The 16,948-nt window shown below is 40.0% G+C and overlaps 1 protein-coding gene and 1 long non-coding RNA gene across 11 annotated transcripts in view; one reads left to right on the top strand and one right to left on the bottom strand.

The window, feature by feature from the left end:
* The window catches only part of adgrb1a (adhesion G protein-coupled receptor B1a), a 218,172-nt gene that overhangs the window by 74,908 nt on the left and 126,316 nt on the right, over nt 1–16,948 (bottom strand). For all 10 annotated transcript variants that reach the window (XM_040008486.1, XM_040008477.1, XM_040008479.1 and 7 more), the window contains one exon: nt 7,179–7,322. In XM_040008486.1, the coding sequence (XP_039864420.1) occupies nt 7,179–7,322 (144 nt within the window). The remainder of the gene's footprint in view (nt 1–7,178; nt 7,323–16,948) is intronic.
* LOC120719361 lies at nt 14,582–15,250 on the top strand. The gene is made up of 2 exons (XR_005692669.1): nt 14,582–14,994; nt 15,080–15,250. It is a non-coding gene; the product is annotated as an uncharacterized LOC120719361 (long non-coding RNA).

The raw sequence follows: 16,948 nt of genomic DNA, 5'->3' as shown, positions 1-16,948 counted from the left end.
AAATGCTATTTTCAACATTAATTACAACAATAATTGTGATTTCATTCTTTCTATATTTGCACCTGAAACTAAACTGGAAAGTGTGTCTTCCAAATGTAACTCTCTTGAACTGGCTGCTTGGTGTGTAGGGTTGTTCACAGCTCAGGTTGCCAGGCTTATAGTCTTTGAGGTTGAATCTTTCCTTTGCAGTAATTTTACATTTCAGTTTCACTGGATTTCATTCAACGTTTGGTTAAACTTAGGAAAAGATCAGTTGCAAGTTGCAGCACCAGCAGAGGGACACTTTTTTTTTTCAAGCCAACATGAAAATAATCAGGGGAAAGCGTTTAAATATATATTATTAACACATTTACATGTAAATACAAATTAGCCATCTAGCTTAAATGCTTCTGGCATAGACGCACCCTGGAATGCATTTAATTCCTCCTTTGGTCACTAGCGACTTTGTGGCTTTAAATATATTATCTCCCCCTGCTGGTACTGCAACATCTGCTTAAATGCCCATTTTTCACTTTGGACAGGGAAAGTATGAAATGGACAGGGTGGACCAGCATGTTTATTACATGCTCTGCTTTGATATTGGGTTGGATTAGACAGTTAATCCAGAAAAGACTATTCCTATCATGACAGAGATGTTTCACTTTAACCTAAATGCGATAACCTTTGCAAATTCAGACTGCAGTTGCTTTTCTTACGAAAAGAAAGCCTCAACATGGCATTTAATCTGTTATTAGACTCAATTGGCTTCTCTCAAAATGTAAAAGAACCCACCCACCACTTTAATCACACTCTAGATCTTGTTTTAACATATGGCATAGAAACTGAACATTTAACAGTGTTTCCTGAAAACCCTCTCCTGTCTGATCATTTCCTGACAACATTTACATTTACAATAATTGATTACACAGCAGTGGAGAGTAGACTTTATCACAGTAGACGTCTTTCTGAAAGCGCTGTAACTAAGTTTAAGAATATAATCCACCCACTGTTATCATCTTCAATGCCCTGTACCAACACAGAGCAGAGCAGCTACCTGAACACTACTCCAACAGAGGTCGATTATCTTGTTAATAATTTCACCTCCTCACTACGTACGACTCTGGATACTGTAGCTCCTCTGAAAAATAAGGCCTCAAATCAGAAGTACCTGACTCCGTGGTATAATTCTCAAACACGTAGCCTAAAGCAGATGACTCGTAAGCTGGAGAGGAAATGGCGTGTCACAAATTTAGAGGATCATCATTTAGCCTGGAGAAATAGTTTGCTGCTTTATAAGAAAGCTCTCCGCAAAGCCAGAACATCTTACTATTCATCACTGATTGAAGAAAATAAGAACAACCCCAGGTTTCTCTTCAGCACTGTAGCCAAGCTGACAAACAGTCAGAGCTCTGTTGAACCAACCATCCCTTTAACGTTAACTAGTAATGACTTCATGAACTTCTTCACAAATAAAATTTTAATCATTAGAGAAAAAAAATACCAATAGTCATCCCACAGATGTAATATTATCTACAGCTACTTTCAGTACCACTGATATTCATTAAAGACATTCTTATAGCCTCTGACAGTGGACTCATCTCTGCGCTTGTCCTGCTAGACCCCAGTGGAGCGTTCGATACTGTCGACCATAATATCCTATTAGAGCGATTAGAACATGCTGTAGGTATTACAGGTACTGCACTGCAGTGGTTTGTATCATATCTATCTAATAGACTCCAATTTGTGCATGTAAATGGAGAGTCCTCTTCACACACTGAGGTTAATTATGGAGTTCCACAGGGTTCAGTGCTAGGACCAATTCTGTTTACATTATACATGCTTCCCTTAGGCAGCATCATTAGAAGACATAGCATACATTTTCACTGCTATGCAGATGACACCCAGCTCTATCTGTCCATGAAGCCAGATAACACACACCAATTAGTTAAACTGCGGGAATGTCTTAAAGACATAAAGACCTGGATGGCCGCTAACTTTCTGCTTCTTAATTCAGATCAAACTGAGGTTATTGTACTCGGCCCTGAAAATTTTAGAAATATGGTATCTAACCAGATTCTTCCTCTGGATGGCATTACCTTGGCCTCCAGTAACGCTGTGAGGAACCTTGGAGTCATTTTTGACCAGGACATGTCCTTCAACGCACATATTAAACAAATATGTAAGACTGCTTTCTTCCATTTGCACAACATCTCTAAAGTTAGAAATATCCTGTCTCAGAGTGACGCTGAAAAACTAGTTCATGCATTTATTACTTCCAGGCTGGACTACTGTAATTCATTATTATCAGGAAGTCCTAAAAACTAAACCTAAAAGAGAGCAGATTTCTCCTGTATTGGCTTCCCTTCATTGGCTTCCTGTCAAATCCAGAATTGAATTCAAAATCCTGCTCTTCACATACAAGGTCTTAAATAGTAAGGCCCTACATCTTAATGACCTTGTAGTACCATATCACCCTATTAGAGCACTTCGCTCTCGCTCTGCAGGCTTACTTGTTGTTCCTAGAGTATTTAAAAGTAGAATGGGAGGCAGAGCCTTCAGTTTTCAGGCCCCTCTTCTGTGGAACCAGCTTCCAGTTTGGATTCAGGAGACAGACACTATCTCTACTTTTAAGATTAGGCTTAAAACTTTCCTTTTTGGTAAAGCATATAGTTAGGGCTGGACCAGGTGACCCTGAATCCTCCCGTAGTTATGCTGCAATAGACATAGGCTGCTGGGGGATTCCCATGATGCATTGAGATTTTTTCCTTTCCAGTCACCTTTCTCACTCACTATGGACCTCTCTGCATTGAATCATACGTATTATTAATCTCTGTCTCTCTTCCACAGCATGTCTTTATCCTGTCTTCTTTCTCTCACCCCAACCGGTCGCAGCAATGGCCCCGCCCCTCCCTGAGCCTGGTTCAGCCAGAGGTTTCTTCCTGTTAAAAGGGAGTTTTTCCTTCCCACTGTCGCCAAAGTGCTTGCTCATAGGCATCATATGATTTTTGGGTTTTCTCTGAATCTATTATTGTACGATCTACTGTACAATATAAAGCACCTTGAGGCGACTGTTGTTGTGATGTGGCGCTATATAAATACAACTGAATTGAATTAAAACAGCCAACACACTGAAAGATTTTAGCATTCTTGTGAGTTCACTGGAAGCCACACTGTAGACAACACAGATCTGATAAACTTGAATGTTGAGCTTTACTTGTTTCATTAAGTTGTAAAAGCAGTCATGTTGCCAGGCTATCTCAATTACTGTATGAACCTTTCTCACAGTTTTTTTTTTTGAACCACAACCAAAGCTACCATCTATTTATGTTGGTTATCCTTCCCAAATCTCAAAAATATACAGTGGATAAATAAGAACAAACAAATGTGTTGTTTCAGGAACACCAAGTTACACTTTTGTTTCCATCGATATTGATCTGTAAAATCTGTGGCTGCAGCTTTCTGTGGGTGAACCCCCACTGTTGAAGAGTAGTGCCAACATGTGAGGAGACTTAATTGCTGGAGAACATGAAGTCACTGGCAGGCCTGAGGGAAGGAAATGCTTTCTTTATCTGGCAGCTGTGTCAAAGGCAAAATAATATTACAAATAATAGTAAAAATATTAATAATAATTAAAACACACACACAAACATGCACTCTCTCTCACATATAACTCCATCTGCTGGGACATTTGCTGGGACTTCTGCTCCAGCACACTACATGGCAGCCCGAGAGAACACAGACGTGTGCCAGGCAGCAGGCAAAGGCTTTAGCTCCCAGGCAACAGCTGAGCTCCCATGGGCATCAGGGGGTAACCGAAAAAGACACGTGCGAGTTGTGAGGGGGTTGAAGTATTATTTGTCCTACTCATACACGCTTTGGCTGGCCTAACCAATAGGCTAGTCAGACTGTGTGTGCTCAGTAAGAACTAGCCTGGAGGGACAATAGTTTATAAGTTATGTGTGTGCAAGAACGGAAACGGTTAAATATCTGCTAAACAGCTAAATCTCTGCTCATAAACATGCACACGCACATGCACACGCACATGCACACGCACATGCACGCACGCGCGCGCACACACACACACACACACACACACACACACACACACACACACACACACACAATATGGCTCCAGTTTTAGAGCCATATTGTGGACTGTTCAGAATCTGAACCTGTTAGTGGTGAGAGGAACTGGACTAGAAAACCCATTAATAATGAATGTGTGCTTGTGCTTATCTAATAAGCTCCATTATCTCTTTACAGAAGCACACATGCCGATCATGGAGTACAGAATATGCAAATTCCACGTGTCCGATAATATTTTGAGCATGTAAAATGAATTTTTGCTAACACTGTCTTTAAAAGAGGTTTAAATCATAGCTGCTTTAGTTACCAGTTACACCAGCTACCTACAAATAGAGTGGAGCCTTGAACACACCTTTAAATTAACCTGTACTTGAGTTGAGGTTGTCACGATTAATTACTATGTCAAACAGAAAGTTGCGTTCAGAGGGAGGTAAATGAATTTACAAGAATTATTTTTCTATTTTAGCAGTTTTTCACAATTTAACAATTAAATTAACTTTTAAAAGCAGAGTAAAATAAAATAAACATCAGAACCTGATAAAATTGTTTCATGTTTAAAATTACAGGTGAGTGTTGTGCTGTTTTGTGCTTGCACATTGCAAAGAGGAGGAAAATCCTGCCTGTGGACCCTAACTCTATTCACACTCACAAAGCATGTAATTTGTAGTTTCCTTTGTATGAAAAATAAAGCTTATTTCAGAACATTTTGGAGCTGTGTGAAGGGACCAATCAATCAGCACAAACAAGGGATCAGAGAGCTGTTTTAATCAATGTAAGCAAGTCCACGCTCTATGCATAAAGAAGGCTGGGTGCTGGTGTGACATTGCCGTTGGGAGACACTTCTAGCTGCAGAGAAAATTGTCTCTAATTAGTCCTGATTGGCTCCTGTTGACTCCTGATTAGGAACGATGGCCTCACTGGCATGCTAGCAGTATAGTACTGTCTTTAATTGTTGTAAACTTTGTGACTGTCAAATAGCCCTGCTGTGATTGAAAGCCGTGCACCTAGCACCTGACTACAGACAAAAGTCAAGCCCAGCTGGTTTTGTCCCCATTAACTGTTAGAATGGCACAGGGCGAGAAGTCTCTCTTCTTCTCTTTCCTCTGACCAGCAAAATAATACGGACATGCCTAGGATTTTCTACCTTTTCCAACAGATACTCTGCTGGTCTTTTTGACTTTTTTATGAGGTTTTTATATATAGCTTTGAAATATCTGAATCCACTACTTTATAAGCAGAACACAAACACTGAAAAAAAAAAAATACATCTGGTGTCATTTTGAATTCAGGGTGCAATCCAAACAGGTGGGTACAATGTCCACAGGTCGAGTTGACTGCTCAGAAACTCATTAAATTCATCCTACATCAACCAAACTTTTGACTAAGGACATGGTCACCTTTGTGACATCACAAAGGTTGACACCAAATGAGCCAGCTGAGATACTGGTACTTGCAGATGCTTTGTCCACCTGGGAGGGTTTCTCTGGGTAGACTCTGGCAAGATTTTACTGTACTGTGCATTCAGTTTGGCCAAGGGAACATCTTTGAACTCCACCAATGAATTACCACTCATCTCTGTGGAAGAGTCTCAGCATTAAAAGAAGTCCATGGCTAAATACTCATCTTAAGAAGATGTGCTGAATCTGTGCTAGTTTTTGTAGCACATAGAGAATATTCAGTCACTGTCATGTATACCCTCAAAAGCTGTATAGAAGCTGAAAATGCATTTCTATATATATATAATTGAAAAGAAAATGGCCAAGCTTGGCCAATAACAGAGATACTTTGGAAACGTCACAGGGAACAGGACTTCTTAGTGTAATTCAAAATCAGAAGCAAGTCTCAGCTGCAATCATGAAACACCTCTGGGCAGTTATTTTAAATATTATCTAAATTATCTAACTTTTTTTTCCCACAAAGATATACAAACTGGAAACTCCAAAGAATCAACAGAAAAATATAAACTTAAAATGTTTTTTTAAAAAATGGACTGGTATTTTTGCTTTTTTACTATTTGAGCGCTCAAAGTGCTTTTTACTACAAGCCTCATTCACCCATTCACAGACATTCATACAGCTCTTTTATTCTAAGCCTAAAAGCTTTGACAAGGCAAATCAGGGTTTAGAATCTCGATACTCTAAAATATTGATGGGTTGTCTTACAAATAGCAGGCAATATGGCTACCTCCTGAACCACAGTCACCATAGTGTTGATTTATGTCCTTTAAGTCTCTGGCGTCTCCTATTTTTTTCCAGATGGAAACCCTTTACAACCTCTTAGGAACATTATTTCTAAAGGCTAAGGATCACTATTTTCCTCTCTGTTTGCTTGGCAGCTGAGTTTTGGTGTCAGAGGTCATGGAACTACAACTTCACAAGCTCCGTTTGCTCTGGGATACTGCAAACGTTGACTGAAGTGAAGAAAATATTGCTAAATTAAGCTCTAGTTGTGGGTTATATGGCACTAGGCCCTGTATTGATTAATCATTTTCATAAATGTTAATGACCTATTTTATAATTTAAGATAAAATGACTCAAATATCTATCATATAAACACATTACGTATTTCACACACACATAATTTGCTCATTTTCTTTGTCATGGTGCCTCCCTCCTCCAAAACCAGTGTTGTGTAATTCCCTTTTACTATAAGACACAAGTCAGTATGTAAATGCTCCTGCTTGTGATTCAGTGCCATCACATTGTTAAAGCAGATGGGCTCTGTATTAACATTTTATGAAACTTACTCAGGCCTTATTGAAGACAATGTGACTTTTTGTTGTACAGCTGTAAAACTGATTTTATTCTCCTGCATGTTTTATTTGCGACATTAAATACGAGCATCTCCGCATGCATTTGTCTGAGCAGGGTGCTTTGCTTTGCAGATTAATGGCAGTAAACACGATTTTATAAATCAACTGCTGTTCCCCATTTCGCCTTTGTATCTTGACAGCTCCTGCCCAACCAAACAAACAAACACAAACATTCACAGATTCAAGCGTGTGTTCCTGAATTGTCAATCAGAAGCCAAGCTCCGTGCAATCAGTATTTGGTGATTATGTTTAGAATGTTATTTTCATACTTCTGCTAACTTCTTATTCTGACAGCTCTCACCTGGCTTGCCAGTAGACAGGATGTTGTTAGAAATGTTGACCTTGTTCTCAGGGCTGAGAGCCCAGTCCACCATGCACTTCCAGCTCTTCATAGGAAAGCTGATGCCTCCATGACCCCTTACTGGACGCTTATGGATGCTGAGAACTGTAAAAGAAAGAAAAAAACATGTGAACTTGAAAATGGGAGAAAGTGAGAGATAAAAAAAAGAGCAGTTTAATATCAGTACTTATTTAGCCAAGGAGCTCATTTTAAACCAAAGCTGGCGATGCATTTCATTTATGTTATCTTGGGATATACATGAAGCGCCTTGAGGCGACTTTTGTTGTGATTTGGCGCTATATAAATAAAATTGAATTGAATTGAATTGAATACAGTATCCAGCCTTAGTAGTTTATATTTCTATATTATTATTATTATATATACACATATTATTATATATTGTAATTATGATTATAATTATTATCATATATGTGTGAGCATTACATTTTTCTCCTGTAAATTACTTTTCTAAAAATGTAAAATTTAATTATATAATTTTTTTTTTAAATACCCCCAGTACACAACAAAAAGCACTCTCAAGGGACTTTATATTAAGAGATAAAGATTCAAAAAGATTAGACAGAGAATCCCAATGATCAGATGGTGCCATACAATAAAATACACGGTGACAGTGAGTTGGAAGAACCCATTTTAGGAAGAAGAGACATCTGCAATAATCGGTTGATGGTGAGGGGAAAGAAATACAAACCACAGAAGAGATTAGGCAACAGTTAATAATATGAAACTGTGGCTCAGTGCATCATAGGAAGTTCCTCAGTAGTAGTAGTATACCTATTGGGATTATATGGGTGTCTACTGTTGTTAAGATATGATGGGACCTGATCATTCAGGACTGAGAAGAAGGATTTTAATTCAGGATTTAACAGAGAGACAAAAAAGACAAGCTAACTCAGCATACATATGTTCTCTCAGAACTATAGAAGTTGGTGAGGCGAGGGGGATAAGAGGTGAAACATCTTCAAGAACCAGAGGTTCAGTCCATCCATCATTTTAGGCATATCAGCATTTACCAGAACCTAAATTCATAAGACAGACAAGTCACTCTTAATAATAAACCAAGTAGTTTTAATCATCTGGCTCTGTGCTGTATAACAAGTACAAATCTACGTTTCCTGTGTTTGGGGACATTTCTTTATACTGAAGGTATTTGGTTCTACCCCAAATTGTAACCCTGGCATGATCTCTAAAGCTAGATGTTTCACCAGTGACGTGGTGGACTTGGTGTGATTTCATTTAATTTCTTCTTCTTCTTTGAAAAATAAGATAAGATGCTCCAAAGTTTCGTGCAGTTAGGCCAGCAAAAAAACGACATATGCAGGTGATTTATGCAGTCTTCATTATTCTCCAAGGAGAATAATGAAAGAATACTTCTGAAAATAGACTAGCTAAATTGTCAAAGCAGTTTAAAAAAAAGATTGCAATTCAAATTTGGCACAATTCTGCATTCTAACTTCACTACTTTTACAAGTTTAGAAGAAGAATGTCTGATCAAACTCTGTGCTGGAAGTGGATGGTAGATTTCCCTGCATGACTTTGCTGCCATTTGAGGAGTGGGAGCAGAGAGGAGGTCAGCCGCTTAGGGGAAGGATGCAGTGCTTGTGTAGGCAGCTATTTGGCTGCAGACAGAGAGGCAGCATCGCTATAAACGGGACCGCTCATCTGCCCTCAATTCCCACGTACTCTCCCGTGATTCAACAAACACACTTTGCCTCGTTTTTATCCGGAGGTCACAGAGAGATTCAGAGCCTTTGTGATGACTACACTATGTGTTTTTCCTATGTTTGAAGAAAGTTGAGTTAACAGTTACGGCAATGGAGGGAAGCAGCAGGTGGTTTTGAATGTGTAGATGTGTCATGAGACACATCTAAAGACTTTCAGCCCTGAGGAGTGCTAATAATGAGCCTTAGTTATTCTCTTCATGTAAGAACAAGGCAAACAGAAACAGAAGGCTAGAATGAGGGCTGTGCTGTTCCTTGATGCGACAAGGTTCACAGTTAAGGAAAAACAGGAATTTGCAGAACAAAGGGTGGTGGCAAGGGCATCAGGGTGAAGCAGTGGTTAGCACTGTGGCCTCACAGCGAGAAAGCCCTGAGTTTGAATCCACCATCTGACTTTTCTGTGTGGGTTCTCTCTGGGTCCAGAGCCTTTGTGAGCCTACTTTCACTGGGGTTAGGTTAATAGAGATCGACAGACCACATGACTTTTGCGCATTGCATTGTAGGTACGAGTGGCAGCAAAATCAAAACACTGCATCAATCGCTAGCATTTCCAGCACCGGTAATCATTAATTCTGTGGTTTTAATCCCTACTTGCATTTTATTTGCCCCAAAAACAGTTATGTACAAAACGAAGGAGAACACAGCAGGTTCGTACAAAGACAGATGTGACAAAAAGGCAAAAAAAAAATTATGAGGAAAAAAAATCAAAGGAGTGAAAGGCTTAGACCCATACGAGCATACAGAGTGGACTAAAGACGTTAGCCTGCTGCCCAACTTTCATCACGCACATATTTATTATTATATGGTCCTAAGTGCGAGTGCATACACTCACAAAATGTTTAGTAACTTCAGATCCCTGCAACAAGCCCAGGTCCAGTTTACTTTGGTAATTTGGACTATTCCATTGCACTGCTGTTGTTAATTTTCAGATCCAATACAGATTGAAAATGTGACGTCATTTCCGGGGTAAAACCGCAAAGGATTGTAGGTACGAGTGGCAAGCGGTTTTTATCAGATTCTGTTGTGGAAGAGAAATTGTTCAAGCCATGTTTCCGAGGTAACAAAGAGGGATGGCCTGGATTGCAGCCATTCGAAGACCAAATATAACGTTCCAGAACACTCCAGCTCACTCCAGCTCACTCCAGCTCACATGTTAGTCTGCTAAAATAAGTGTTTTATAATTCATTACATTTATTGTCTTTATTTATAACTGGCATTATTGTTTCGTTCTATTATAGAATCTTACAAGAAAGATGCCAAATTGTATTCCATTATGCTTTATTAGCTGCTTCAGTGAAAAACAAATCAACAATGCAAAAAAACCAACCAAACAAAAATAATCATTTCAAAACAACATATTGGAAAACAGTTATTCATCACTTGATTGCTTCAATACAACACTTGGGCACATATATGCGGGACTTTTTGTGGCTGTTTTGATATCGCTCTCTCTCTCTTAACCGATCAAATCTCGCTGTGGTAGCAGCTTTAAACTCGGTATGTCCCAGGTTGATAGAGGGTGCCCAGTCTGGATCGCATTCCAGCATTTTGTAGGCTGGTTTTCCTACAAAATACATCAAGCATTAGCCCGCAAAGCCACAGTGAACAAAGCAGCATAGCACAACGAATTCAATTCAAATCAATAGAAGACTTATTTGTAACCTACATCAACAATTATTCAAATCCAAATCCATCCAGTTTATTTATATAGCACGTTTAAAAGCAAAAAGTTTGCCCAAAGTGCTTTACAGAAACACAGGGTAAAACACAAAATACAACCACTGACACTCAAAAACCATATCAACTCAAGCCAGTCTGAACGCTATCGAAAAAAGGTGTGTTTTCAAAAGTATTTTAAAAACAGGAAATGAAGATGCCTGTCTAATATTTAAAAGCAGCATATTCCAAAGTTTTGGGGCCATAACTGAAAAGGCTCATTCTCTTCTACGTTTAAGCCTTGATTTTGGGACAACCAACAGCAGCTGGTCAGCTGATCTGAGGGTCTGTGAAGGAATATAAGGCTGAAGTAACTTGGAAATGTATGGGGGAGCAAGATCCCCCATACATTTCCGAGTTACTTCAGCATTAAGGCATTTATAAACCAGTATTAGGACTTTGATATTAATTCTGTGATGAACAGGAAGCCAATGAAGAGAAGACAGGATAGATGTTACATGTTCATAGCTGTGGGTACCAGTTAAGAGGCGGGCAGCGGCATTTTGAATGAGCTGAAGACGAGCAAGAGATCGTTGGCTGACTCTAAAAAACAGTGCATTACAGTAGTCAAGCCGTGTTGAAATAAAGGCATGTATTACCTTCTCCATGTCACGTCTTGACAAAACTGGCTTCAGCTTAGCTATTTGCCTCAGTTGGAAAAAGCCTTTTTGCAACGCTGAACTAATATGTTTGTCCAATTTAAAATCTGCGTCCATAATGACTCCCAAGTTTGTCACATGCTGCTTGATATAAGACCCTAGCCAACCACAATTTACGAGCAGGCTGTATGAAATATTTTTAGGTCTAAATACAATCACCTCCATTTTACTCTCATTGAAACTCCAAAAGTTCAGAGCCATCCAAGCTTTGATATCTTCAAGGCAGTTCAAAAGGATTTGGATGGAGCCTTGGCCATTTGGTGCTAAAGGCAAATAAATTTGGCAGTCGTCTGCGTAGCAGTGAAAGGATATTTCGTGTTTTCTAAAAATAGACCCCAAAGGGAGCAGGTATAATGAAAAAAGAAGAGGGCCAAGGATTGAGCCCTGGGGCACCCCACAAGGAAGGGGGGCTGAGGTGGACTCAAAATTTTCAACTTTAACACTAAACGTTCTGCCACTCAAATATGAGTGAAGCAGATGCAGTGCTGCACCTTTAATGCCAAACAGGTGTTCCAAACGAGAGATAAGAATATTGTGGTCAACAGTGTCAAACGCTGCAGTAAGATCTAAAAGCACAAGGATCACGGAACTTTCACAATCAGTAGCTAAAAAGATATCGTTAAAAACACGTAAAAGTGCTGTTTCAGTGGAATGTAGATGTTTAAAACCAGACTGAAAGGAGGGTCAGAGTCAGAGGTAAGTGACGGAGTCAGAGGTAAGTGACGGAAGTGACGGACAAGGTAAGCGACTCATGTTGTAACTGACGTCAGACGCCGGAGATTAAAGCGAATGGTAGTTTACATTTCAGTATTACCAAATACACTTATCAATTGTCTTATAACTAACAACATTTGTCTAAATCATCTCCAACACCCTGGAGAACAACGGGGAGAGTTTAGAGGATCTCCAAGATTGCATTGATCAGTGCTTCCAGTATCTCATGATGAAGAAGGTCCAGAGTGCAGCTTCCCCGGCCAAACCTGACACGCGTCAAAAAGACTTCACCCCGGCACAACATCGCCAGCCAGCAAAGATATTGTCGACATACTGGAGTCAATCGACCAATGATTGTCCAGTTTCGATGAAAGGCTGTCCTTGGTGGAGATTCTTCACCGGGAATTTAAATCCTTGCGAGAATCCCTGGAGTTCAGCCAGCAGCAGGTGGAAACGCTCGCTGCTGAAAATGCCACACTAAGGGAGTCGGTGAAATGTCTCACAGACAATGTTACCCAGCTAAATAGAGAAAATAAAAAAATAAAAGAAACAGTTATTGATCTACAAGCTCGTGGCATGCGAGATAATCTCGTATTTTCTGGTATTCCAGAAGCCGCTGGAGAAGACGCGAAGACTATGGTAAAAAGCTTCATCAAAACCCACCTGAAGCTGCCGGAGGACACGGTGAAGAACATCGCCTTTGATAGGGTGCATCGCATCGGCCCCATGCGGGCAGTGGCCGGGAGACCACGTCCTATTGTGGCCACATTCGGCCACTTCAAACAAAAGGAACAGGTGAAAAGCCACGGCAGGGAATTAAAAGGAACGGACTTCAGCGTGAACGACCAGTTTCCCAAAGAGATCCTGGAATGACGCAGGGTCCTCTTCCCAATCCAACGCGGCTTCATCCAGAAGGGCTCCCGCGCTGTCATTGCTGTGGACCGGCTGCACGTGGATGGACAGCTTCACCGCGACCCCGACATCACTCCGTGGCTGTATTAACTTCACACCAGATAAGAATCCGCCACACCCTTTCCCTATCCACTCACACTAACTTGCATTAACATCTGTTTAACTCAAATCGCATCTTAAGTGTAATATCATAGCAAAATTTACACCGTCACTCTCTGTCAATGGTTTAATTGGATTGTTTCCGGTTTTTTTTCTTCTCGTTTTTTCCCCCGTCTTTTTCCCCCTCTTGTTTTTATGCTGCTCACCCTTGTCCTTGGTTTCTTCCTTTTTTAATTTTCTTTCACTGCTTCGATCACCTGCTTCCACACACATCCACAATCAACATGCTTTATTTCGACACATACCCACAGCACGATCATGCAAAATCATGCGTTCAACGACAGCACATTTACATCAGTCAGACAGCGCACATAGACCTATAGGATATACACACTTAAGCCAAGCATACTCATATTAGTAAATATGCACACACATAGTCAAACTCAGGGAGCATCTCGCCACACATTTTTTCTCTCTCTCCTTCTCTTTATTTATCAACAAGTGATGTATTCTCTCCACCTGTCTAAGCGACACACACAGCGTACACCCCTAGTTATACACAGACATCTATGGGCGCACTAAGGTTTGTTACATGGAATATAAATGGAGCTGGCTCCAGAGAACAGGCAGATGTTGTCCTTTTACAAGAGACCCACAGACCTCTTAGAGGTTCGAATGAACTTAAAACACCTGAGTTTCCTAATGTGTTCTCAGCTTGTTATAATTCTAGACAAAGGGGAGTAGCAATTTTAATACATAAAAATATTAATTTCACAGTACTCGATACAGTTGTAGATCCAGAGGGCAGATTCTTAATCATTAAACTATCTATACGTGATAAAAAACTATGTATTGTAAGTGTATATGGTCCAAATGTTGATGATCCCTCATTCTTTCACGGTTTTTTCAGTGCACTCTCTGAACACTTAGATGGCACACTTGTTCTTGGAGGCGACCTCAACCTTGGACTAAGTGAAGAAATAGATAGGCTCAGTACAGCAGGAACTCGCCGCAATTGGCAGTCCACAAATATAATCAAACAGCATATGAGCGACTCTTTGCGATGCATGGCACTCCCTTCACCCCACCAGTAAGGAATATACTTTTTTCTCACATGTTCATCACTCCTACTCTCGTCTGGATTATTTTTTTGGTCAGCAGCTCACTGCTGAGTAGCATTTCAGACACTGAGATTCACCCTATAGCTGTTAGCGATCATGCTCCTGTATCTTTAACACTAATGCACAAGAATAATACTACGCCAAATAAAAACTGGAGATTTAATACATCACTACTTAAAGATTAAGACTTTATTAAATATTTTAAAAAAGAGTGGATTTCATATTTAGACTATAATGATACTCCCGGAACTTCAGCATCTGTTCTATGGGAAGCAGGCAAAGCTGTGATGAGAGGTAAAATAATTTCTTTCTCATCACATAAAAAGAAAGAAGAAAACAAAAATATTCAGGAATTAGAAAAAACCATCAAATCACTAGAAGAAGCCTACGCGTCCCACCAAGATCAGGAAACATTGAACAAAATATGCAAAACAAAACTAGAATTAAATGAGATAATTGTGTCACGGACCCGGCTCTGGAGGACTCGGGGGTCCGTGACCAGTTTTGACTGTTGTTATTGTTGTTAGTATTATTATTATTATTATTTGGTGATGTGTGTTTTCTCCACAATGCTGTGTTAGTCTGTGTCCCACTCGTATGTATAGGCAGGGTGTGGGGTGTATACGTGTGTATGTCTGCGGGTGTGCCTGGAGGATGGAACACAGCCACCTGCAGGCCTGATGGGTGTGGCCCTGCGAAGGACTGGCCACACCTGAAGTTCCTGCCACACCTGTTGGTGATCAGGGCTCGTCGGGGGAGCTACTTAGGAGAGTGTTGGAGCTCCCACCGGCGCGGGATCATTGAGTTATCGTACCAAGTTAGTGTGTCAGCATATGTCTGTGTTGTTCGTATATGCCCGCCGAGGGTTAGTGTTGACGGCTGCGTCTCTGGTTTTCCTACAGGAGGAGGAGTGGTCCGGAGAGGCAGCACGCACGGGGGTGCGGAAACACAACAGCGGGGAGCACGAGCACAGATATCGGAGGGAAGCACGCACACGGGGTTCGAGGGAGCAACGGGGAGTTATTGTATTTACAGCCTTTTCACTGTAAATAAAGAGCACTGTTTGCATCGCAGAGTCTGCGTTTTGGGTCCTCCTTTCCCCACATCCCCACGGTCTGCCAGCCAGACCGTGACAAATTGATAAAAAAACAAAATTCTTAGTACAAAGACTACGCTTACAAAATTATGAACATGGTAATAAATTCGGTCAATTTCTAGCAAACCAGCTAAAAATAAATAAATAAAGAACAACTATAGGTGCTGTTCAAGATTCATCTGGGAACACAATATATGACCCGAAACAAACAAACAACATTTTCAGGGATTTCTATAAAACGTTGTATTCACCACAAATAAACCCGTCTAAAAATGAAATTGATCAGTTTTTGGACAACATAACTCTTCCAAAATTATTAGACACTCAAGCAATGGCACTGGATTCATCACTGACACCAGGTGAACTCCAGGAAGCCCTGATAAGTATGCCCAATAATAAGGCTCCAGGTCCAGACAGCTTTCCTGCAAAATTCTACAAAGAATTCTGGACGATTCTAGCACCAGGTTTTTAAAGAACATTGTTGGAAATCAAAGAAAAGGGCTGACTTCCACCAAATATGAATTCTGCAAACATTAATCTCCTGCTAAAACCAGGCAAAAACCCTGTATATCCCTCAAGCTATCGTCCAATATCCCTTATAAATGTAGACCTTAAAATAATCTGCAAAGCTCTCTCAAAGAGACTAGAGAAAATAACCCCCCTCTTAATTCATCCTGACCAAACTGGTTTCATAAAAGGTAGGCACTCATCAAAAAATACACGCAGATTACTTAATTTGATAGACTACTCATACAGTAAAAACCTTGAAACTACAATATTTTCTTTAGATGCATTAAAAGCATTTGACAGAGTTAACTGGAAATTTCTATTTGCAACTTTACACTAATTTGGTTTTGGATCATCTTTCATTAACTGGTTAAAAATATTATATAATTCCCCAACAGCTTGTGTCAAAACAAATGACCAAACATCCTCCAGCTTCTGTCTCCTGATGGGCACCAGGCAGGGATGCCCACTTTCCCCTTCACTGTTTGCAATTTTTATTGAACCACTAGCAGCAGCACTTAGACAGAATTCAGTAATTAAGGCATAAAATGCAAGAACGTGGAACATAAAATCAGCCTTTATGCGGATGATGTGTTACTTTTTCTCCAAAACTCACAAACCAATATCTCTGGGGTGATTGAATTGATAAACTCTTTTGCAAGAATATCAGATTACTCAGTTAACTGGTCAAAATCTACACTCCTTCCGATTAATTGCTCCTTCCATAATTCTTCTTCTACACCACTACAATCTGGAAATATAAAATATTTAGGTATTAATGTTTCTCCCAAGCTTGTAGTGTTTTCATAAGCTTAAAAACACTACAAAAGACCAAGGATAAAGGAGGATTAGTACTACCTAACTTTCAGCACTACTTCTTAGCCAACAGGCTTCAGTTTATCTCAGGATGGCTAAAACATACCTTCTTAGATGAACCTTGGCTAGATGTAGAACAAGCACTTTGCAATAATATAGAGATTTCAGATCTATCATTTATCAGCTCAAACATCCAACGACATGAATGCTTCAAAAGCGTCAACATCAGCTCTTCTCTGACAGCATGGTGGTAGTTTCTAAAATTGACGGCGTCTTCATTAATCCCATGCAAACGTACACCTATCTGGAACAACCCTGAGATATTACAAAACAATAATATAAACTTTTCAGA

Source organism: Simochromis diagramma, unplaced genomic scaffold, assembly GCF_900408965.1.
Source record: "Simochromis diagramma unplaced genomic scaffold, fSimDia1.1 OVJJ01000313.1, whole genome shotgun sequence".
Classification (NCBI taxonomy): domain Eukaryota; kingdom Metazoa; phylum Chordata; class Actinopteri; order Cichliformes; family Cichlidae; genus Simochromis; species Simochromis diagramma.
This window is presented reverse-complemented; position numbering and strand designations above follow the sequence as displayed.